General features: G+C 46.9%; 1 protein-coding gene across 1 annotated transcript; it reads left to right on the forward strand.

Moving 5' to 3' along the window:
* The first annotated feature begins 328 nt into the window (after positions 1-328).
* Stk17a (serine/threonine kinase 17a) lies at positions 329-22,584 on the forward strand. Its single transcript, XM_045136146.1, has 7 exons — positions 329-486; positions 3,174-3,386; positions 7,737-7,881; positions 17,704-17,830; positions 20,896-20,944; positions 21,030-21,209; positions 21,936-22,584. Exons 1-7 carry the CDS (start codon positions 329-331, stop codon positions 22,258-22,260), a joined length of 1,197 nt encoding a protein of 398 aa, XP_044992081.1. The 3' UTR covers positions 22,261-22,584.
* Positions 22,585-24,170: the final 1,586 nt, after the last annotated feature.

Raw genomic sequence — 24,170 nt, forward strand, 5'->3', positions numbered from 1 at the left:
CAAAACAAAAGGAGAGAGAGAAAGAGGAAAAGGAAGAGAATGGAGTCGAGCACCGCAAAAGCATCTGCAGCGGAATGGGAGAGAAAGTGGATCACTGAGCCTCTGCATGCAGCTTTGCCACTGACGCAGTTGGTCCTCCGCGTCGACGAGCGGCGCTGTGCGCGGCGGCCCCGCCCTACCCGCGGGCTGCACCTGCTCGTGCGGGGCAGCAGGGGGCGCGCGGGAGGCGGCGGGTCGGCGACTCGAGCCCGGTGCCGTCTGACCGCCGCGGAGCAGCCGCCCGCCCGGTGCTTCCTCGGTGGCTGCTGGGCCCCGACCGGCGAGCGCCATGATCCCCCCGGAGAAGCCGGGCGCCGCCGCCTCCGCCCCGGGCTGTCGGGCGCTGCGGCCTCCGGCCCGCGGGCTGCTCGCTGAGATCCGCGCCCGCCTGCGCTCCGAGCCCTTCCGGGACGCCTACGGCCTGAGCCCGGGCCGCGAGCTGGGCAGGTACGGGGGGCGGCCGCGGGGCCCCGGGGTCGGTACCGGGAGGGGGACGGGGCCGCGGGGTCCCTGGATCGGTACCGGGAGGGGACGGGGCCGCGGGGCCCCGGGGTCGGTACCGGGAGGGGGACGGAGCCGCGGGGTCCCTGGATCGGTACCGGGAGGGGACGGGGCCGCGGGGTCCCGGGGTCGTTACGGAAGGGGACGGGACCTCAGGGTCCCTGGATCGGTACCGGGAGGGGGACGGGGCCTCGGGGTCCCTGGGTAGGTACCGGGAGGGGGACGGGGCCGTGGGGCTCCGGGGTCGGTACCGGGAAGGGGGACGGGGCCGTGGGGCTCCGGGGTCGGTACCGGGAAGGGGGACGAGGCTGCGGGGCTCCGGGGTCGGTACCGGGAGGGGACGGGCCGCGGGCGGGGAGCCCGGGAAGGGGAAGGCTTTGCATTTTGTGTGTTGGAAGCAGAGAGGTGGTTGTTTCTCTTCGGTTTTGAGAAGCTGTCAAAGGGCGCTGGCTCTGCGGTCAGACCTGACTCCCCAGCCTCACTTACTGACAAAGTCATTGTAATGGTTGTACTTGAAGAGGGTGTTGTGCAGACGTGGTGCCCACTGTTCTTGGCTGGTACCAGTCTTGCTGCCTTTTATTGCAAACCTGTCTGGAGAAAAAGTAACAAAGCTTATAACGGGGAAGGGCCTTGCAGTTACAAACAATGGTAAGAATGCCCATTTTTACAAATATTAAGATAATTGTCTTACTGCCATGTTAACAAGAGAAAAAGAAACTTCACCTTTCCAGAACAAGATTTACTTCACTGTGCTAGACGCTGATTGACTGTAATTAGGACAGGAGAGAACAGAGCTACCAACTCACTGAGTGTTCTGATTGACATTCCATGCATTTCAGAGTAACCTTGGTTATATGAAAAGGAAACAGTAGTTTTCCCATCACTTCATGGAATTGTCTGGTTTTGTTCCACAGATGGAAAACTAGCATGGCAAAAAGTGGCAGCACTTTTGTAGATTTCATAGTTAATTAGTCTGAAAAGTATCCCTGGATGACATCATAAAGACTGAATTTTGGCAGTACTGATAGGAATGCCTCAGCCATTCACCGCTGTGGTGGTTTATGTTAACTGTCAGTTCCACATCGCCTAGGATCACCTAGGAAATGAGCCTGTGCACTTGCGGGGAGTGGGGCATCCTCCTGATTAGGTTGAGCTAGGGAGACCCATGCTCCTGTGGGAGGCGCCTGACCACAGCCCAGGAGAGGGCACGGCACTCCTGACTCTGCTTCCTCGCTGTGGACTGAGTATGACCACTTTGCTCAGCTCCTGCCACTGTGCCTTCCTTACCATGACGGACTATAATCTTGGAATGTGAGCCAAGATGAGCTCTTCCTTCCTTACAATTGCTCGAGGTCTGGTGTTAGATCGCAGCAACGAGTCACTAATGCGGCGTGGAAGCAGATGGGTCCTGCTGGCAGGCACTTTCAGTGGAGACAGTGGCAAGCAGTCCAGCAAACCAAACATTAGGAGGTTACGTTGCCATAAAACTTACGTATCGTGCTACGTGTCCACCCTTGTCTATGCAAATTGTACTTCAGTTGCAGCAGTGACCATATGACCCACAGAACTAAAGATACGCAGTCCATTTCCCTTCACAGAAAAGTGTCCTGAGTCACCCTAAATCATACTGACGCACGATATACTGAAAGGAAAGAAAATGTGGGGAGTGTAGCTCAGAAACGGGTGGTGTCTGGGGCCTGTCCCTGGTGTGTAAGCAGAGCGTCGGCAGCTGTGTTTTGATGCCTGGAGAGCTGGGTGAGGAGCGGTGCCGGGGCAGAGAAAGTCTAGCGAGGAGGCCTGAATTTAGCCATGGCTGTTCCTGCAACAGGGTTCCCGCAGTGTGCCAATGGCTGTGAATCTAATTCTGGATGTACTTCAGGTCTTAACATTTCTGAAGTAGATTTTATTCATGTCCTTTCATACATAGAGATCAGAAAAATGAGAGAGCTAAAATAACTTGCTGGTTATGCAGGCTTATTAGTTTAATGACAAGCTATAAAGTAGTATATCTAAGTAATGCTTATTATAGCCATCTTTGCAGGAAAATGAGATGCTTCCTGTTGATACGAATGCAGTCAGAATGAATGATATGTAATCATGAATGACTAAAGGGGGGGAAAGACTGGATGTCTGGTAAAAGCTGGGAAGTAGACGAGACAGTCTGGTAAAGGTGTTCATGAGGAGGAGCACGTGACCACGTGTTCACTTTCGATGGTGATAATGTTCTCTGGAGCCACCGAGAAGCAGTGCAAGTCATCATGTTGGGTAATCTGGTGGTCAGTCTCTATTAAAAAGTCAAATGGTTTAAGTTTTTTATTATCTTATTTTTAGGTTCACATACAAAGTAATAGATTTCTTTCTAGATTTCTACACAGGTCATTGTACTTTATTCACAGTTCTTCCTGGCCATACCACCCTTCCATATCAACTAGCTTTTTGTGTATAAATGTGCAAAAAATGAGTTATATTATGCATAACTACAAATATGCTGGCATTAATGTTGGCTTATTCTTTAGTCCCTTGTGGGCTGAGAGATCAGCTCAGCACAGGCTGTTTCTAGAGCAGGCAATAATTTGGCTCACCGTTTTTAAGAGATCCCTGGATTGACAGCAGATGTCTTGTTTTCATTCTAGGGGGAAATTTGCAGTAGTGAGGAAATGTATAGAAAAAACTACTGGAAAAGAATTTGCAGCAAAATTCGTGAGAAAAAGAAGAAAAGGCCAGGATTGCCGGATGGAAATAATTCATGAGATTGCTGTACTTGAGCTAGCTCGGGACAGCCCTTGGGTTATTAATTTGCATGAAGTATATGAGACACCGTCAGAAATTATCCTGGTTCTGGAATAGTAAGTATCACCTTCTTTGGGCCGAGTGTGATTGGAGAGTCCACACCTTACAAGATGCATCTCTGTGGGAATGTGCCAGGCCCTGGTGCGCTGGAGAGGACCTTCCAGGTCACCTTCACAGACGTGTTCAGCACACTTACTGTGATCGCCTGCTTTCCAGCTTTTATTGAATACCAAGCCTTTTCTCCCCTTTATGGAGAAAATAAGAAATTACACTCAACTCCAAGGCTAACAGCTCTTATCTGTATCCCTTTATTCTCACCTTCCTCACTGTCTTGTTGGTTATCCGTAGGCAGCCTCCTCTGGCACTGAAGCTCTCCTCCAGGGGCCCTTTTCCCCATCCCACCACCCCACCCTCTTCTCGAATTCTCCCATAAGTAGCTTAGGTACTGTCTTTCGTCTCCTGGTCATACTCCATGGATCCACTCCTCTGCCCCTGTGCCAGAGCTCCCTTCACTCCTTGGCCTAAGCCATCTGCTTTTCTAAAACTTCAGTGAGATCTCCAGCCCTGTTTTTTTTTTGTTTTTTTTTTAACTTGTTCTTGAAGACTTCTGTAAGTGTGGACAGTATGCCATGATCATAATCCCCTCCCAACCCCAACCCCCACCCCCACCCCCCCCCCCCCCCCCCCGAACCCTTGCCTTCCAGTTAGACTCTTCGCTTTTGATGTCATTTTTATGAAGGTCTTTGAAGGCAGTGTCAGACTCTGAGGTCATGAACGTCAAGGCCACTTTGTGTCTGGAAGGCAGCATTATAAGCCCTCCTCCCTTCTTTTGGCTCTTACATTTCTTTCTGCCACCTTGGTCCCTGAGCTTTGGAGGGCGTGGTAGGAGTGTCTTACTTAGTTTCAGCCCTGGTTTTGAAACTGTCTCCGAGCCTTTTTGGCTACTGTATGTGAATACGAACATTGCCCAGGGTTCCATCCAGGCCACTCTTCCTCTGTATTTCATGGTCTAAGCATCCACCCTGAACAGGAATCTTTGCACACGAATGTTCGAACTCTTTCTAACCTCAGCCCTGTCATCACCACCTCTGCATACACCCGTACGCCAACACAGTCCATTAACCTTTTCAAATCTACACTCTTGCACTGTGGTCTGTATTTCTGTTGATAGCTGCCTTTATTTTATTATTTATACTAGAAATCTTGAAGCTGTCCCTGACTCATGTCCTGTGGCATCCAGTGCAGGATGGCTTAAATGAGTGTCCCACACGGCCCTCTTACGTAGCTGCTTAGCTGGTCACCCGCAGGCGATGTGAGGGCCTCCCCCACTGCTCTCAGAGGAGCAGAAGCAACGCAGGCATAACCTCATTCTCTTTTGTCTTTTTGTGGGGGGTGGGGAAGAGGTTTATTTTGGCTTACAGGCTTGAGAGGAAGCTCCATGATGGCAAGAGAAAATGATGGCATGAGCAGAGGGTGGACATCACCATAAGGTGGACCATAGTAACAGGAGAGTGTGCCAAATACTAACATGGGGAAACTGGCTGTAATACCATATGCTCACCCCCAATAACTGCCTCCAGGAAGGCATCTGATGCCTAACACCTTTAATCCTAGCACTCAGGAGTCTAAACTAGGGTCACTGTGAGTTGAAGAGCAACCTTGGCTCTAAAGTAAATTCAAGGTTAGCCTGGACTATAGAGTGAAACCTGGCCTCAAAATGAACCAAAAATATCTTAGTTTATTAAGGAACTTTTTTATTATTCTTTATTTTTAATTTTTTGTTTTGTTTTTCTTTTTTTTCTCAATTTTTATTAACATTTTCCATGATTATAAAAAACATCCCATGATAATACCCCCCCACTTCCCCCTTTGAAATTCCATTCTCCATCACATCTCCTCCCCATGTCAATCAGTCTCTCCTTTATTTTGAGGTCATGATCTTTTCCTCCTCTTATGATGGTCTTGTGTAGGTAGTGTCAGGGACGGTGAAAACCTCGTGTTGATGAGACGATGCCTTTGTGTCTTCTGTTGCTTCAGTGATAAAGTTTGAAAACCAGAGTGATTTGGCAAATATATATGTGTACTATTTCTAATTTGAAAAGGAAATCCTGGAGATATACTCAATACTGAGGTACCAAAATCTTCAGCCACATCCGCGGATGTTTCTGTGGAAAGGGACAGGTTATGGTCGCCTGTGTGCGCTGGTGATATGTAAGTGAAGATAACAAAGCTCTCTTCCCTCAGGGCTCAAGGTGTGGCCAAGGGTTAGATAGAACTGTGTGGCAGTGCCAGTGCTTCCCAGAAACCCTTGTTGGGTCTGAGCAAGCATAGAATACGTAGTTACCATAAGCACTGAACCTTGCCACTGTGCCAGGCTGCGGGCGAGATCTGCCAGCCGCCCGTGAGACCTTCATGCTCTGTGCACACGGGGTGTAAGTGTCAGTACTTAACCATAGGTCCCAAGGTTTAGAACGGATTTTCATGCAGGAAAATGACAACAGAGATCATCGTTGTTCTTAGGACACCGCAGAGTTCGTGCCCCACAGGCTCTGCTTCCAGCTCTGGGCTGAGCTGCTGTCAGGGAGGGCTTCCTGGAGAAGGAGGCATTTACAGTGTCTGCCAGCCTTCGATGTCTTACTTGAAAGTGGTTTAAATGTTTTTCCCTCGTCTCATACTCTCGTTGGCACCGTCTTCTCTACCTCACTAACTGCCGGTTCCTCTCAAGCCCTTAGAACTGGATTCCAGGAGCATCCCCGCGCCCATCTCCCCGCTCGGAGGTCTCATTCCATTGTCCTCTTCCTTGTCTTGCATACGGCAAGAAGCCTGGATTATCCTTTTTTCTAGAAATGCACCTGGTGGGAAATCTTTTCTCATCCTGATTTTTCAAGAAGTGGAGCGTGCCGTGTTCTGTGTCTGTGTTCACTCTGCCGGACTTCCTGAGCGGCGGATCCTTGCCGGGTCCTCCTCACGCGCTGGCTGCGTTCTGACTGTCCGTGTCCTGAGTCTTCCTCGGCGCCCCTACACCGCTGCACCGCCCCCTAGACTGCTCCATGGCGGCTGCCCACGTGGCCCTCGGATCCTGCTGACTTTCTTGTCTTTTCCTCTTTTCTTTATTTCATGTCAGGTAGTTTATTTATATTTTTTAAGTTTTTCTTTAAATTTTGTTTATTTATTTGAGAGAGCACAAGAGAGAAAGAGGCAGACACAGAGTGAGAGAGAGACAATGGGCACGCCAGGGCCTCTAGCCACTGCACACGAACTCCAGACGCATGCGCCACCTTATGCATCTGGCTTACGTGGGTCCTGGGGAATCGAACCGAGGTCCTTTGGCTTTGCAGGCAAGTGCCTTAACCACTGAGCCATCCAGGTGTGATTCCCCAGGACCCATGTAAGCCAGATGCACAAGGTGGTGCATGTGTCTGGAGTTCATTTGTAGCAGCTAGAGGCCCTGACTTGCCCATTCTCCCTCTCCTCTCTCTCTCTCTCTCTCTCTCTTTCCATATATATATATATATATATATATATATATATATATATATATACACACACACACACACACACACACACACACATGTATTTGTGCGTGTGTTTAATCTGCCTCTTTCTCAAATTAAAAAAAAAAAGAAATTAAAAGTTGCTTGCTCGGAAGGCAAAGATAGGAGGATCTCCATGAGTTTGAGGCCATCCTTAGACTATATAGTGAATTCCAGGTCAGCCTGAGCTACAGCGAGACCCTACCTTGAAAAAAGAGAAAGAGAGAGTTTGGGAGAAATGTAGTCTTAGGGATGATTCAGGCTAGTTTTTAAAGCTTTCTCTAAGTCTAAGTCTAAGAGAAAAATCTTAGCTAACCATGTTTTATGCTACTTTGGTTGCTGAAAATACAGGAAATCCCTTGTTAAAACTGAATGGGTAAACATCATAATGGAATAAATCACTCTTAATTTTAAGACGAATTCTTGAATTTGTGTAAATTGACTTCTGTTGAATACTATTTCCAAAATGTTGTAAGATGCTGTGAGGTCCAGGAGTTGATAAAGTGGAATTGGAAAACAAAGGGCTGGGCACTTACTTGGCCCAGTGGGTGAGCCCTTGTCTCGCAAGTTCCAGGCCCTGGGTTTGGTCCTCAGCATGTGGCCGGTGGGGGTGGGGTGGAGAAGAAACTGTTGGCCACAATGAAATTCCTCATTCCAGTTGATGAACATAGTTTTGTGTCATACCCGGCTGGCAAAGTGACCTGCCGAGGCAGGCCCGCATCTTGGCACATATCCCGCATTTAGCTGCTGGAGGCCATCAGAGCAGTGTTGGAAGTACCCCGATGGACAGACAGTGAAAAGCCTCTTCGGCGGTGGTTGTGCATGCCATTTCCTCTCCGTGACTCACACTGGACTAATGTTGCTCTTCTCTAGCGCTGCTGGGGGCGAAATCTTTAACCAGTGTGTTACCGAGCAGGAGGACGCCTTTAAAGAAAAAGATGTCCAAAGACTCATGCGACAGATTGTGGAAGGTGTCCACTTCTTACATTCTCACGATATTGTTCATCTTGATTTGAAGGTAAGATCTGAATTACTTATGATTTGGGATAGTTAATGAATGACACTCCACATGTAAACTATCCAGTGAAATTACTCAAATACAGATTGCAAGTTTGGGGTTTCCTTAAGTAACAAGGATTTTAGAACTAGTTGTAACTCCTAGCCTCCTCCCAGTTCATCAAGGTAATAATGTTCATGGACAGGCATAAAAAGATGAATTATAATACAGTTCCCAAAATGTGGAGCTCAGAAAGTGCTGCTAAGGTAGATGACCACTTCTAGTGGAGATAGAACTTGGGCTAGGGATTTTCTCATAGGTAGAGAAGTAAAAGTATGCGCTCATAAGAGCTAGAACTATTTGTGATAGGCTGGGGGAGAGAGCAGGACAGAATTATTATTGAAATTGAGTGATCAACTAGAAAATTAAAGGTGATGGGCTGGAGCACTGAGCAGTAAGCCACTTGCCTGCAAAGCCTAACAGTCTGGGTTTCCTTTCCCCAGAACACATATAAAGCCAGATACATAAAGTGGCTCTTGCATCTGGAGTTGGTTTGCAGCAGCTGGAAGCCCTGGTGTGCCCATTCTCCCTCCCCCCACAACCCATGCTGGCAAATAAATTTTTTGAAAAACCTTTAAAGGAAAAGAACCAGACATAATGGCTCATGCCTTTAATCCCAGCACTCAGGAAGCAGAAGTAGAAGGAGCAATGTGAGTCCAAGGCCAGCCTGAAACTACATAGTGTATTCAGGTCAGCCTGGGCTAATGAAAAACCCTAACAAAAAAACAGCAACAAAAATAGTAAAAGAAGAGCCTGGCAGTGGTGGTACACACTTTTAATCTCAGTACTCAGGAGGCACAAGTAGGAGGATTGCCAAGAGACTACATAGTGAATTCCAGGTCAGTAGTGACACCTTACCTTGAGAAACCAAAAAAAAATAAATAAATAAATAATAAAATAAAGAAAAAGAAAGAGGGCTGGAGAGATGGCTTAGCGGTTAAGCGCTTGCCTGTGAAGCCTAAGGACCCCGGTTCGAGGCTCGGTTCCCCAGGTCCCACGTTAGCCAGATGCACAAGGGGGCGCACGCATCTGGAGTTCGTTTGCAGAGGCTGGAAGCCCTGGCGCGCCCATTCTCTCTCTCTCCCTCTATCTGTCTTTCTGTGTCTGTCGCTCTCAAATAAATAAATAAAAACAAAAAAAAAATTTAAAAAAAAAGAAAAAGAAAGAAAATTTGAAGTTGAGAAAAGGCCAGATTCCAAGGTTTTCAGATGTCATAAGGATTTAGGTTTTTTGAGTAGGAGTATTTTGAAAATGAGTGTTTTAGAAAATTAGGCAGGCAAGAGTAAATAAAATAAGAAAATTGAAGAGATTAGGAGCAAATAGATTTCTTAGTTTAAATTATCCAAAGAAGAGGGCTAGACAGCTGAGAGATGTCTTGGTGGTTAAGGCACTTGCCTGTGAAGCCTAAGGACCTAGGTTCAATTCCCCAGTACCCACGTAAGCCAGATGCACAAGACGGTGCATGCATCTGGAGTTCATCTGCAGTGGTTAGAGACCTTAGTGCACCTTTTCTCTCCCTATCTCTCTCTCTCTCTCTCTGTGTCTCTCTCTCTCACACACACACACACACACACTCACACACATACACATAAGTAAATAAAATCTTTTAAAAAATTTAAAATATATCAGAAGAAGAGTGGAGGAAGGGAAAATACAGGACATTATGTCAGTTATGATCCACTCAGGTGATCAAAATATCAGCTGACACTATGCAAAATAACAAACTCCACAGGTAGAAAGTCCCAAGGATAATTCTGGATAATTCTAGCCTTCTACACTACAGTGTTCGTGTCTCAAAAGGTGTGCCAGTGCGTGTGTCCTCCGTGTTCAGTTTCACGCTCAGAATCGGGAAGGGTAAGTGCAGCTGTCCAGTCTTCGCTGCCTCCCTGGGGCGGGATGCAGCTGTCAGCCAGAGTCCTGAGAGTCACGCTGAGTAGAAGGCTCTCAGCAGTTGTGGTAGAACTTCCCTGTTCTTCTGACAGCTGCTTTCACGTCAAGTCCAGATGTGGTCGGTGTGGGAAGATGAAATGGCCTTGAAGTGGAAAGCACACCTTTCTTAGTGTTTAAACACTTGCAAAGAAGAAAAGTGATGAGAAAGCGAATAGCCAGAGAAGGATGCAGCCTCATCTCTGTCACATGATTCACTCACACCACTGCCGCGGGTGCCCTGTGGCAGGAAGTAGATGCCTTGAAGCAGTGGTTCTCTGACCCGAGTTAGAAAACCTGGATAGTCCCCAGTGCCATCTGAGAGACAGACAGACACAGGAGCGAGATCCACCGCCCATGAGTTGATAGGCCCAGCACTAGAGGCTCTGCTTCACGTAAGGACAGCTGAAGCTCGGTCTCCGGGCTACGTGGCACATTCTCTGTCACCTTCTGTGTAGCTGCTGATGTGGAAATAGCAGTGTGTAAAGGAGCAAAGCCCGGGCTGGCGGGGAACACGCAGTCCTCTCATCCAGACTTCCAAGTAGCAGAGATCACAGAGTCCGAGTCCCCAGGCCCAGTTCAGGACACTGCAGTGTGTGTGATGTCTGGAAGTCAATTGCTAAAGAAACTTTTTCAGTGTCTCACTTGAAATAAAGTAGAATAATAGTTATATCCTTTTATGTAAGTTTCTTATAGAAAAAAACAACAAAAGAAATAAGTTTACTTGAATGCTTTCTTTTCTGCAAGATTCTAGTTTAAATTCATTCTTTAGCATTGTGGCTGATACTCACAGGGCACACACAGCAGCTACATGATGGGAAAGGAGGGTTTTGCTGGAGAGTGGGCATAGCTGTATACCCACACATGCTCTCAAGACCTAACTAAAAGCCCTTCCCAGCTTGAGTCAGCAGACTGTGGCTTTTTTTTGCCCTTCAGTCTGTTATATTCATAAGAAATTCAGAAGTTCTCCCTGCAGGACACGTTGACCAATGTCTCAGAAAGAAGTGTCGTAGTCTGGGCTTCAGTGTAAGTTCACACTTAGCGTTGGCCCTGCCGAAGGATTCCCAAGAGAGTGTTCTTACTCTTTCTTTGTAGGTGGTTTTATACTGTCAACTTTTTTTTTTTTTAATTTTTAAATTTATTTATTTATTTATTTGAGAGCGACAGACACAGAGAGAAAGACAGATAGAGGGAGAGAGAGAGAATGGGCTCGCCAGGGCTTCCAGCCTCTGCAAATGAACTCCAGACGCGTGTGCCCCCTTGTGCATCTGGCTAACGTGGGATCTGGGGAACCGAGCCTTGAACCGGGGTCCTTAGGCTTCACAGGCAAGCACTTAACCACTAAGCCATCTCTCCAGCCCTATACTGTCAACTTTTTAATTTATTTATTATATAAAATAATATACTTTCATATGTTTTGCTAGTTTTATTATATAGAAAGGTCTTCTAAAGCTGGGCATGGTAGCACATGCCTTTAATCCCAGCTCTTGGGAGGCAGAGGTAGGAGGATCACCATGAGTTCAAGGCCACCCTGAGACTACATAGTGAATTCCAGGTGAAGCTGAGCTAGAGTGAGACCCTACTTAGAAGAACAAAACAAAAAAAGGGTCTTCTAGGAACAGACCCCCAGTTAAAATAATGTGGCACATGCAGGAAATGAACTGTCCATTCATGACAGCCCAACCTATGAGCATTATTCAGGAACTCGTGAAACAGGTTGCCATCCCATGTGTCATGGATCTTTGATGTCACTTGAAAGTAGTAATCAAGGTGAATATTAAGTTCTTGAATAACAGGTTCAACTGTGTATTTACACAGGAAATGACATCTTCCTCTTTCTCACCGGTATCTTCAGTATCAATCATACTATTTTCTTTCCAGTGTACTCAGTGAATGTAAAGTTCTTTCTAGACCTAAAGGGGCCTTCCTGAAAAGATGGGCTTTTGATGTTGCCAACTGGACTTCTCCAGTTACCAGAGGAAGTCGGAGGCCAGCTGGTCTGCAATGAGCCTTTCTTCTGCCCTTACACTTGCCCTTCCTCAGTCCTCGGGTGAGCTGCAGACACAGGGCTGAGGTGGGAATGGGGCGAGTGGTGACTTCTCTCTGAAGAGAACCACTTTGAGCCTAGACAAAGCCTGTTGTCAATGCTTACAGGCGCCACGTGTTCAGTGAGGGTTTATGCTATATTATTGCCTCTCTTTCACTCTGGAAAAGCTTGAAAAGCAAAGCTATTTAAAAAAAAAAAAAAAAAGGCTGGGGCTGGAGAGATGGCTTAGCGGTTAAGCGCTTGCCTGTGAAGCCTAAGGACCTCGGTTCGAGGCTCAGTTCCCCAGGTCCCACATTAGCCAGATATACAAGGGGGCGCACATATCTGGAGTTCGTTTGCAGAGGCTGGAAGCCCTGGCACGCCCATTCTCTCTCTCTCTCTCTCTCTCTCTCTCTCTCTCTCTCTCTCTCTCTCTGTCTTTCTCTCTATGTCTGTCGTTCTCAAATAAATAAATAAATAATTTTTTAAAAAAAGGCTGGAGAGAAGGCTCAGTGGTTAAGGTGCTTGCCTTCAGAGTCTAACAACATGAGTTCAGTTCCCCAGTGCAAGAATAAAGCCAGAGACACAAAGTGACACATGCATCTGGATGCCCATTCTCTCTGTCTGTCTGTCTCTCTGTGCTTGCAAACAAATAAGATTATATACACACACACTTATAGGTATGGGGGAGGCGTGGAGCTGCATGCCTTTAATCCCAGCACTTGGAGAGCAGAGGTAGGAGGATCATCATGAATTCCAGGCCAGTCTGAGAATACAGAGTGAGTTCAGGTCAGCCTGGGATGGAGTGAGACCCTACCTGGGGGGGGGGGGATTCCCCACACTGTTTCAAAGGTAAATATATACTTCTCTTGTTTTGTCTTGTAACACTGAGATAGCAGGCTCTTTAGCTGCTACTGTGATAATAATGAGAAGTTTTTATTCCGGAGACAGAAAGGGTTTGGAAGTTGGAAGAACTGTGCTGGTCGCCCCTGTGGACGAGATACCTGCTGGTAAAGAAGGGCTGCTCTGTGTCTGGCTGCAGTGCAGCCCTGGTGGCCCTTGCCAAGGCCAATTTGCTAAAGACACTGTGCCAAATACCTTGAAACCAAGAGTGGGGGATTCTCTGCGGATTGGCAGGTGTCTGAAAAGGGAAAGCCCATCATTTACCTTAGACTCCGCTGCCAGTGTGACAAGCTGGGAAAGCGGTAATTAAAGTCATACAGAAACTAGCTCCAGTCCCGGAATTGTCTCAGCGAACTGAAGAATGAGTCACTGGTTGTACTGGACTGCTGTCACTCGGGTGGGGGAAGGGCTAGTGGAAGGAACACGAAGAAGCCAGGCCTCATGATCCTGTGCTCCCGCAGGCCGCTTAGATACTGCTGGTAACTGGCCCCTTCTGCTAGGCGCAGGGCTAAAAGCAAACTAGACAGTAGCCCTTGCCTTTGGGACTTAAGTCAAATCACTCACAGTTGAAGCGTCAGGATATTGCTTTTAACAGCGAGGGTAGCATAAAAGCATTTCTAAACTGTTCTCCAGCTTGGCTCATTTCACTACGATAGTCTGGGCCTTAATAATTAATGCAGTCATTTACTTGTCTGATAGATTGAAGAAGGTTATTGTCTGATAAAATATTTCTTGAAACCTTGCTCATGATGCAGGAAGCCTTTTCAAGCTGCCAGGAAATTCGAAAATGGTAAATGGATTACACACAAAGGTGAAGAAGGAAATAAGCCCTCCCCACACCCTGTCTGCGTCAGAGCAGCTGCCACCGACTGACGCCCCACAGCCTCTTCCTTATTAATCAGTTAATCTAATTAATTAATCTTCAAGTAGACATCTAAGTCATACATGTAAAAGTACTTATCTTTGTTTCTAGCATATCCATTTCAACTTATTAGAAGTGGATGTGTATCAACATCAAAGAACTGTCAGAAATTACAGTCTTTTAGTTGTACTTAGATTTTCTTTAAGAGTAAAATCAGGACTGGGGGAGATGGCCTAGTGGACTAGGTGCTTGCTACTCAAGCCCGAGCGCCCAGGTTTGGATCCCAGACTTCACGTGAAAGCCAGACCTTGGTGGGCTTCTGCAGTCTCAGAACACTGGAGGCAGTGACAGAATTTCACAGAAGCTCACAGACCAGCCAGCCTTGCAAACGCAGCAGTAAGCAGTGATGGGAACGAGAGACCCTACCTCCAACAAGGTGGGAGGCCAGGGCCGATGTCCGATGTTCAGAAGTTGTCCTCTGACCGCTACCTACGCGCGGTAGCACACGCACGCGCAAACACACAAGGAGTCAAACTTGCTTTTATTTTATTTATTTTTAAAATAGTTATAGTCAGCCATGCATGGTGTGGGATTTCTTACAGGAGTATGGGCAACTTTCAGGAGGCTACACCACCCAAGGAAGCCCCCGACCCACAGCACTGGTTACCCACGAATATATCTTAGAGGCGTTGGGGGTGCTCAAGAGTGGCACAGGAGGCTTTACACAGTGCCAAGGGGAACGGCATGTGGTGATCTCTGGGAGCTAGGCCTGGAAGGGATGTGTACCCCATCAACACGTAAGCTGGGAAAGGGCTCGTTCAGATAGCATCAGCTTCCTGCAAAGCTGGAAAGTCGTGTGGCTTCTGTATGGGCAGAACAGATCCATTAAACCATTGAAGTGGCCATTACAGTTGACCAGGAAACGATGGTAGCTTTCTGTAGATGGAGAATAGACAAAATAAAAACAATACAGAGTTCAAAATCAACCCGATACGGTGACATGTTTACTACATGAAAGGGGGTGAGGAAAAGCGGCTGGCCACAGTCATTTGTAGCTGTGTGCTGGTGGGTTACTGTCACTGGCACAGAGAATCTGGTTTGAGACCAAAAAAAAAATTCTTTTTGTAGGCTGAATTCAAAGTGGCTTCGAGATATCAGAGAGGAGAAATTAGGTAACAACTGATAGGAATCTGAAAGTAAGAATGCATGAGTCCTAAGGTGTGGGTGATGTTTAGGGCTTGGCCGCGGGTGTGCTTGGTGCAGACTGAGCCTGAGTGAAGAGGAAAGTGCCGCTGCATCAGGCCACGGGAAACCCAACGTACGGTAGACCACGCAATAGACGGAGACAGAAAAAGCAGTCAGAGTGTGAGGAACACTGGGACCCTGCTTTGTCACTGAAGCCAAGAGAAAAATACGGAAGACTACTCATGACTAATGACCCATTGAGATACGGAAATGATGGAGTGCTTCAGGATAATTCCCTGGTATTTTACTGAAGAGCTGAGATTGGGAATACAGAAGACAGAAATCAGTTTGTGTATGGCAAACTACTCTGCAAGGGTCACTGAGTTGAAGGTCTGCCGTGTTGTGGAATTTGAGAACTTTCAACTGATGCTGTGCTGTGGGTTTAGAGATCAGTGTATAAGTGGTGAGTGACGCTCCGGGAGTAGGTGGCATTTGTCTGAAAATAGGCTGCAGGAGGGAGAGCAGATGACCAGGTGATGGGTGAGATCCTGAGCAGAGCCGAAGAAAACCGCACTCATAAAATGGGTCATCTCTAAGAGGAATGAAACAAGACTGGCTGGATAATCTGCAGCTCCTGCTGTGGGGCTGGGACTTGGTGGGTGTTTGGTTATTGGTAGAAGGCACGTGAATGATGGATTAAAGATACCGAGTGTCCTTAGTCACGCCCGTAGGAAGCTAAGCTTAGAGGGTAGGTAGGAGGCTCAGTGCTAGAAGGCATTCAGAGTATTTTGGCGTGGTGGTTCTAAGGGGCTTGGTTCGAATTTTAAGGTTAGGGTAGAAACTGAGCACATACCTATAAATTTCAGTTCTTGAGAGATTAGAGGCAGGAAGATTGGGAGTTCAAGGCCAGCCTGAGCTATGTGAAACCATGTCTCAGAACAAAAACCTCAAACCAAAAGGGTAAGGACTTAGATATATTTATATGTTGAGGAAGAGCTAGGATAGAGGGAGAGATTGAAAATACAAGACAAATAATATATATTTATAATATACTTTAAGGTATACTACAAATGCATTTCTTTTAAAAATGGCTAGGGAGCCAGGTGTGGCGGCATACGCTTTTAATCCCAGCACTAGGGAGGCAGAGGTAGGAGGATTGCCATGAGTTCGAGGCCACCCTGAGACTCCTTAGTGAATTCCAGGTCAGCCTGGGCTAGAGTGAGACCCTACCTCGAAAAACCAAAAAAATAATAATAATAAAATAAAAAATGGCTTGGTGCTGGAGACATGGCTCAGTGGATAAACACTTACTGTGTGAGAGTGAAAACTAGAGTTTAGTTTCACAGTACCCTTCATAGATGCCAGGAGGGTATGACAACCCACCAGTAATACCAGTGCTTAGGAGGTGAGGGCAGAGGACCCCCAGGTCAGATGGCCTACCTGAATCAGCAAGCTCTGGGATAAAGAGAGATTTTGACTCAGTAAGTAGAGTGGACACCTGACATTGATACAGGAATTTGGGGCTCAGGAGATGTCTCAGAATTTATGAACCCTAAGTTTGGGTTTAGTCCTACCTTTAACAAAGAACTGATAAATTATGAATTAATTAAGTTTATTTAGGGAGAAATCACAAATTGTGGGATGTAGGGAACACACACTTATGTGGAAACTCTGCTTAGTTTATAAGGTTTGTGTAAGAGAAATTGAGGTTTCTGGGCGAAAACCTGGAGCAAGTGTGTGAACTTGAGAAACGGAGGCTTTTAAGGAGAAATGAGAGTAAAGCAGCAAACGTGGGCTCGAGAGGCTGAGGCTTTAAGAGTCAGATTCGGGTACGGCCGCTGGCACCGGGAAAAGTCCAATGTGGGCGCCTGCGCAGGGAAGAGGAAGAACCCGCACGGCATCTGCTTTGTGTATTTAGAGAGGTTAAGAGGGCAGATATCAAGGCAGAGGCCAAGAGACTCAGGAGAAATGAGTAACAAAGAGAGTTACACTCATGGTTCCCGAAGTTTAAAGAAATTACACAGGCTGGGTGTGGCAGTGCACACCTTTAATCCCAGCACTCGGGAGGCAGAGGTAGGAGAATTGCTATTTGTCCAAAGCCACCCTGAGACTTCATAGTGAATTCCAGGTCAGCCTGGACTAGAGACCCTACCTCGAAAGAAAAAAAAAAAAAGAAATTACACAGGTAGCAAGTCTAGAGTTAGTGAGAGCACCCACGTGGTATATCTGGAGTAAAAGAAAAAGACACAAATGGTAGGTTCAGAACCCAGAGGAAAATCATGCATGTAATAAAAGTGACAAGTATAAAGCAGAGGCAAGCAGAAAGGCCATCCAAACCAAGAAGCCGTTTCACGCCTCCCCAACCCAGGGTGAGGGGGAAGCCAGACTCACGTGTGTCATTGTGACCTCAACGAGGAGAGGTAGGCAGGCCAGAAGGGAGGAGTGTTTGTAGGTAAGGGGAAGACCCCATCAGTTGGTGAATTCAGAGGATGGAGCCCTGGCCTAGCCCACCAGGGCCGCCTGTCCAGGTAGTGTGCCGGCCTGGGCAGCAGGGGGCGCTGCAGGTCAGCGTCAACCAGCCGCTACAAGTTCCGTTTCTGTGGTGGCATCTCATGTTTCTCTCTGAGCCTCCCTTCCTAAGTGAAACTGCCTTAAAAAGCAAGCTAGCTTTCTCCTGTCCTTCAACAGCGACCACTGGCCTCCACACACATGCCTTCGCATGTGAACACATGAAGCACAGCACACACGCACACGTAAGTAAGACTGGTCTGCCTAGTGTGAAATTCCCTGTTCTTAGTTTCACAGGTGAGATGAGTTGAGGCTGCATGTTTGTGTATTTAAGTTACTGTGTTACTCATTTGGAGAGGAATTGTGTTTTCAGCCTCAGAACATTCTGCTGACAAGTGAAGCTCCGCTGGGGGACATTAAGATAGTGGATTTTGGCCTTTCAAGAATAGTGAAGAACAGTGAAGAGCTCCGAGAAATTATGGGGACCCCCGAGTATGTGGGTGAGTGTTCATAAAAATGGGTGAGTCTTGTACGTGAGGTCATGACCACTTTCAGTAGGGAGTTAGCATGTGAACTTGTGCACAGTGAGACCAGCTATCTGCTTTATTGAATTTTTTCCATCAGAGAGTTCCTCCTTTGTTGTTTTGGGTTTTTTTGTTTCCAAGGCAGCCCAGGCTGACCTGGCACTCACTCTGTAGCTGCAGGCTGGCAATCCCCCTACTTCATCTTCGTGAGAGCTGGGATTAAAGGTGTGTGCCATCATTCCTTTGAATTAAATTTAGAAGTGGGTATGGCAGCACACACCTGTAATCCTAACACCAGAGAGGGTTAGGCAAGAAGTTCAGAAGTTCAAGGATCTATATCCTCAGCAACACGGCTAGTCTGAGGCCAGCCCTGGCTACATGAGACCCTGCCTCAAAAAAATAAAATAAATAAGATAAAATACAAGGAAGAGATGGAAACATTCAAGAGTAAGGAACCAAACTGGTGGCCCCAGCGTGGAAGGCAAGAAAGCTGCCTTGAGCTGGGAATTGGCTTCCCGCGCGGCAAGCAGAGCTCTTCCGCTGCCCCCCACCCCCGCTGTAAGGCTTGAAGAGCTGCTAGGCGACAGGAGGAGACAAACCTTGAAGAAGCTCGGGCTGGGAACTGGCATGGCAGAGCGAGTCCCGCCCTTGGGTTTACAGCGATGACGAGCGTTAGGCAGTCCCAGAGACCGCAGGTCAGGGCGCGAGAAGCATAGCCCCCGGCTGCAGCTCTGCCAGCAGAAGCATCGAGCTCATGCGGCTCAGAGTGGACGTTGCTGGGTACAGGGAGGGCTCGCCAGGTGCCTGTGAACCTCAGGGTAACAACGTGAAGTAGAGAAGCTAGGAGGCAGTGGAGAGCCTTTGTGAAAGATAACGGTTCCAGAACACAGTGACACAGGAAGGCAGGTGGAGCTAAAAAATTAAATTAAATTAAATTAAAAAACAGCTGTAAGGCAGTGACAGTGTGTGTGGTGTATGCATGTGTATGTAGCATGGTGTGTGACATGTGCTACATGCATGTGGGTAGAGTCTGTGTGATGTACTGTGTGGCGTGCTGATGTGTGTGCGTATGCATGCTGTGCATGTGTGGGGGGTCAAGGGAGAGCTTTGGAAGCCATTTTCTGTCACTCAGCCAGTTTTTTCCCTGAGGTCGGGTCTCTCGCCATGGAGCTGCTGTCCATCCACAGCCCCGTGACTCTCTTTGCCCTGCCCTCCACATGCATGTGGTTGCAGACATCCGTGGCCACCCCGCGCTTCTACGTGGGCTTGGGGAGTCAGGCTTGACAGTCTGTGGCGCGAGGCCCCCCTCGTGTTTCAGGCAGCAAGCACTTCTAACGCCTCGGCCTGCTCTTCTCTCACCTCTCCGCTTTCTTTCCAGCCTCTGGCTTTCAGGGCTGGGGAGCCGGCCCTGGGTGATCGGGGCCCTTGCTGTGTGTGATAGTGGCCTCCACGCTGCTGGGACAGATTGCCAAGCAGGGGAGGAAGGATTTATTCCATCTTACAGACTCCGTCGGTGGTGGAAGAGACCACCTCCTTCCATCCTAGCAGTGACAGTCCCCCGCAGCGAGCCGAAGGCTTGTCGCCCACAGACAGCAGGAGCCCTGTCTCCTCACCCCCCCCCCATAGCAGGGGTCTGTCTGCCAAACCCAATTTGAATAAAACGCCCAAATATACAGGGCCCATACATTCAAACCACCAAACTGCAACCATGAGGCCTGAGACCACCCACCCAACTTAATTCCCCAGCACCTATGTAAATAGCTGGGTGCAGCCACACATGTCTGCGCCCTAGTTCTGCCAGCGAGGGCAGGGGTGTAGGACAGCAGAGAGTCTCTGGGCCTCGTTGACCTGAAAAGATCAAACACAGCGGCTCTAGGTTGGGTGAGCACCCCACCTCAAGGAGACGAGCAGGGGAGCCCAAGCGGAGAGCACGTGTGCGCAGGGCATACACTTCTATAGATGCACGCCCCGAAGAAAACGTTACATAATACTCATTGCCTCACAGCTCAGCCACTTCATGAATCAAAATCGCAGAAACGAGAACTTTATTATGTAACATACATGACTTTCCCGCTCAGCCACTTCAGAAAATTGCAGAATAAGCATACCCGACATTCCCTGCCTGGCCTCTTTTTTATGTGGAGATTTGTCCTAAACAGGCATCAAATATGTGTGCTTGGGTATTTTCTTAAGCCTCTGCATATGAAAAAAATCTTTCTTTGACTTTGCGTTACAGTAGTTAAGTATTCCTATCGATTATTATTTTTCTGAACCTGAGGTACAGCTTCATAGCCTATTCTGTAATACATGTCTTCCCGGGATGCCAGGGTTTTTTTACTTTTGTTGACTGACTTTTGTTAATGAACAGATATGTTTAATGTCAGTCTAGCTGTAGCATAAAAACCGAAAGGTGGGGCTGGAGAGATGGCTTAGCGGTTAAGCGCTTGCCTGTGAAGCCTGAGGACCCCGGTTCGAGGCTCAGTTCCCCAGGTCCCACGTTAGCCAGATGCACAAGGGGGCACACGCGTCTGGAGTTTGTTTGCAGAGGCTGGAAGCCCTGGCGTGCCCATTCTCTCTATCTCCCTCTATCTGTCTTTCTCTCTGTGTCTTTCGCTCTCAAATTAAGTAATTTAAAAAAAAAAAAAAACCGAAAGATGGCGTAATAGCTGGAGGCCTGGGTCAGAGGCAGCCATGCCATGTGCGGAGGGCCTTCAGAGAGGACACCAGCGTACTGAGGAAGGTGTGCTGAATTGTAACAAGTTTGGATATCTGAGGATTATATGAAACATCATTTTTATATTACACTGTTTACTCAAGTAGATTTAAAATGCTAGGACTCAAGAATGGAGGTATGAGACACCAAAGGGTTGGTTAGTTACAGATGTCTACTTAAGACTTTAGATAATTTCATATCAATTAGATTCATATTGTTACTTCAGTATAAACTTTGGTAAAAGTGCTTTATATTTTGTAATGCTAGAATAGATTAGGAACTTCTGTCACAAAACTTAAACGTTTTTTATTTCTGTTTTTTCTTATAGCTCCCGAAATTCTTAGTTATGATCCTATCAGCATGGCAACAGATATGTGGTAAGAATTGTTTATGCAACCGTGCTCAGGCCAGCGTCCACACGGGATGGGATGCTAACCGTCACGCATTCTCTTTCTGATTCAGGAGCATAGGCGTGCTAGCCTATGTCATGCTGACAGGAGTGTCGCCCTTCCTGGGTGACAACAAACAAGAAACCTTCCTGAACATCTCACAGATGAACCTAAGTTACTCTGAGGAAGAATTTGATGGTGTGTCTGAGTCAGCTATTGACTTCATCAAGAGACTTCTGCTTAAGAAGCCTGAGTAAGCGCTGACCTCTCTTTCTCTCTCTCCTGGAGGGCAGGGCTGAAGGTGTGAGTCAAGGTCACGTGCGCACTGCCACACCCTCACCCTGGTCCTGTTTGTGTGCATTTTTGTTGTATTTTTTTTTTTCTTTTAATAAGTGGTCTTACTATGTAGCCCAACCTGGCCTCAAAACACGTGATTCCCCCGGCCTCAACTTCCCACGAGCTGGGATTGTTGGCTTACTGGCCATACCACTGGAGCTTGGTTGCTTTGAGTGGTCTGCTCCAAACAAAAGTAGTGTGACCACTGAAGTCTCATAAGGAAAGACACAAAAACGTAGACGTCCAGCCCAGTACTGTCCAAAGAAAAAGCAAAAATGAAAGTACTTGCAGAAACTGAATGTGCCTCGGTGTGGTAGAATTGAAATACAGATTAGCACACTGGATTATTACAAATTGATCATGTGGCAAACAGCATTCACAATCCTGGTTAGTGGAAATTAACAGTGGATTGGAGCACCTATTTCCCTTCAATTTTCATCAGAACTTTCCAGAGGCTTCAACTTACAATACTGTTATTCAACATTATGGGGAACTGTGTCCACATTCCAGAGCTTGGGGATTATAGTAATCCTTATGCCAACTCTTTGTGCTTTCCAAAACACAACATGATAAATATTCTGCTGTACTCTCCCACTTTAATTCAAGTTTTAATGCTGTCCCCCTGTGCAATGTGTGTTTCTAGAGACCGAGCCACTGCTGAAGAGTGCCTAAAGCACCCATGGCTGTCAGGGCGTGGTGATCAGGATCCGTCATGCAAGAAGAAAGGAGCGCTGGCAGAAGTGAATACTCTCCCAAAAGGCGAATCTGTACCTCACGTTGATGCAGATACCGAGGCAAGAGGATCCAAGGAACGCCTTGGGACAGAGGAGTTAATCGTAGTTACTTCATACACTGTAGGACAATGCAGACAGTCTGAAAAAGAGAAAATGGAGCAAAAGGCCATTTCCAAACGATTTAAATTTGATGAACCATTACTGCAAGAAATTCCAGGAGAATTCATCTACTGAAAGTTCTCTTTAGAACTTTAAGATTTCTACATTGAAAATGTTATTTATGGACCTCTGGCCAAATGGTACATGCACTGGAAGTGAACAAACCATATCTCACGGATAAAAAGTAATTTTCTCAAACTTGTGAAGTTAAGTGAATCAAGCCAGATTAATGAAATCACCAAACAGGAGTCCTAACAGTTAATGTGCTTCACAGTTCTGTTAAAGAAGAGAGATGTTCGCACCTTTTTATTCGATATCCTGTTTCTCTAGATTGAGAACTGTATACAGATATTTGTACCCACTTTATTTAAAAATCCCAGTAAAAGTGCCAATACTACATCTGCAAATCTCCTGTGTTATGCATAAGTATGTCTGTGTGTATAGATGAATCATCACTAAAACTTTCTCTTTTTTTCTAGTGGGGGGCAGAATTTAAATAAGCATCAAAGTCTTAGAGACTTGGAATTTCTCCTGTGCAGCATGTGTTTTATTCTGCTTCTTATTGACTTGCTTTGGGTTCTGTTGTGTCCTGTGTCAGATGTTTATAGCTGACAACGGCTGACTTTGATTGATCAGGGGTACTAGGGAGAGACATGGTGGGTTTTGACCTCTGAGATGACTCTGACTTTCAAGAGGGATTATGTTAACCACGTGCCAATGCCCCATGACTCCATCCTCTCCCGTCGCCTCCTACCCATTTCTCAGATTCCTCTCCCGTCACTTCTTTGCCCCTACCCCATACGAGTTCCTTAATTTGGGTCACTTGTAGGTATCTTAGGTGGCTTGGTTGGTGGAAGATGTTACATTGTTTCTGTCTTTGGGCCTCTGTTCCTGTATTGACTGCCTACTAGTATAAATATATTAGACAAAATTAAGGGATACTGAGCTCTCCCTCGACAGACTTGAACTAAATGTTTGTACTTAGTAATTGTCAAGCTTTGAAGCCAGAATGGCTTGACTTCCTCAATGTAATGTAATTGCCTGATTTGTAAAACGTGTTCTTTTTCCTGTCCTTATAGGACAGAGCTGGCCTTAGCTGCTTTTAACCTTCATTCTGAGTTGGATGGGTCTTTGTGTTGGTTTTGTTTTCTTGCTCTTTTTGCGGGGGGTGGGGGTGCAGAAGGGGACATTTGGTGACCGTTTAATTACTGTGTAGCCCAGGCTGGCCTTGAACTCACAGTCAACTGCTCGCCTCAGCTTCCTCAGAACCAGGATCACAGGCGTGAGCCACCACACCTTGTTGCATGGATCTTTCTAAGGAAACCCCAGGCTGGACTTGAAAAGTCCACTGCATTTACTATCTCTTCTAATTTTCTGCTTATATGATAGAAACCGAGTGTAGAAAACCACCACATTATCAGGCCAGATAAAATCTTTGTTTTTGTTTTCTTTTATTTTTTATTTATTTATTTGAAAGCGACAGACAGAGAAAGAGGCAGATAGATAGAGAATGGGCATGCCAGGGCCTCCAGCCACTGTAAATGAACTCCAGATGCATGTGCCACCTTGCACATCTGGCTGACATGGGTCCTGAGGAATGAAGCCTCCAACTGGGGTCCTTAGGCTTCACAGGCAAGCACTTATCTGCTAAGCCATCTCTCCAGCCCCAAATCTCTTTTAAAAGCACCATTTCTCTCTGTACTTGTCTAATGTTCATTTTTGTTGATTGCCAAATTTATAAAGGCCTAAATCATAGCTGTGGCGTGGTGGTGCACGACTTTAATCCCAGCACTCGGGAGGCAGAGGTGGGAGGATCACTATGTGTTCGAGGCCACCCTGAGACTACATCGTGAATTCCAGGTCAGCCTGAACTAGAGCGAGACCCTACCTCAAAAAAAAAAAAAAAAAGACCTAAATCATATGTGTTGGTTTACTCACTTTATATAAATCCAGCTATAATAAGATACAATAATATATTTCAGCAT

Source organism: Jaculus jaculus, chromosome 16 (genome assembly GCF_020740685.1).
Source record: "Jaculus jaculus isolate mJacJac1 chromosome 16, mJacJac1.mat.Y.cur, whole genome shotgun sequence".
Taxonomy (NCBI): Eukaryota; Metazoa; Chordata; class Mammalia; order Rodentia; family Dipodidae; genus Jaculus; species Jaculus jaculus.

What these genes read in the sequence shown, in the direction of transcription:
- Stk17a (XM_045136146.1), top strand. Translation starts at nt 329, where the DNA reads ATGATCCCCCCGGAGAAGCCGGGCGCCGCCGCCTCCGCCCCGGGCTGT. An exon ending in TTGTTCATCTTGATTTGAAG is followed by an intron (nt 7,882 to 17,703) that starts GTAAGATCTGAA and finishes TTGTGTTTTCAG; the next exon opens with CCTCAGAACATTCTGCTGAC. An exon ending in AGCATGGCAACAGATATGTG is followed by an intron (nt 20,945 to 21,029) that starts GTAAGAATTGTT and finishes TTTCTGATTCAG; the next exon opens with GAGCATAGGCGTGCTAGCCT.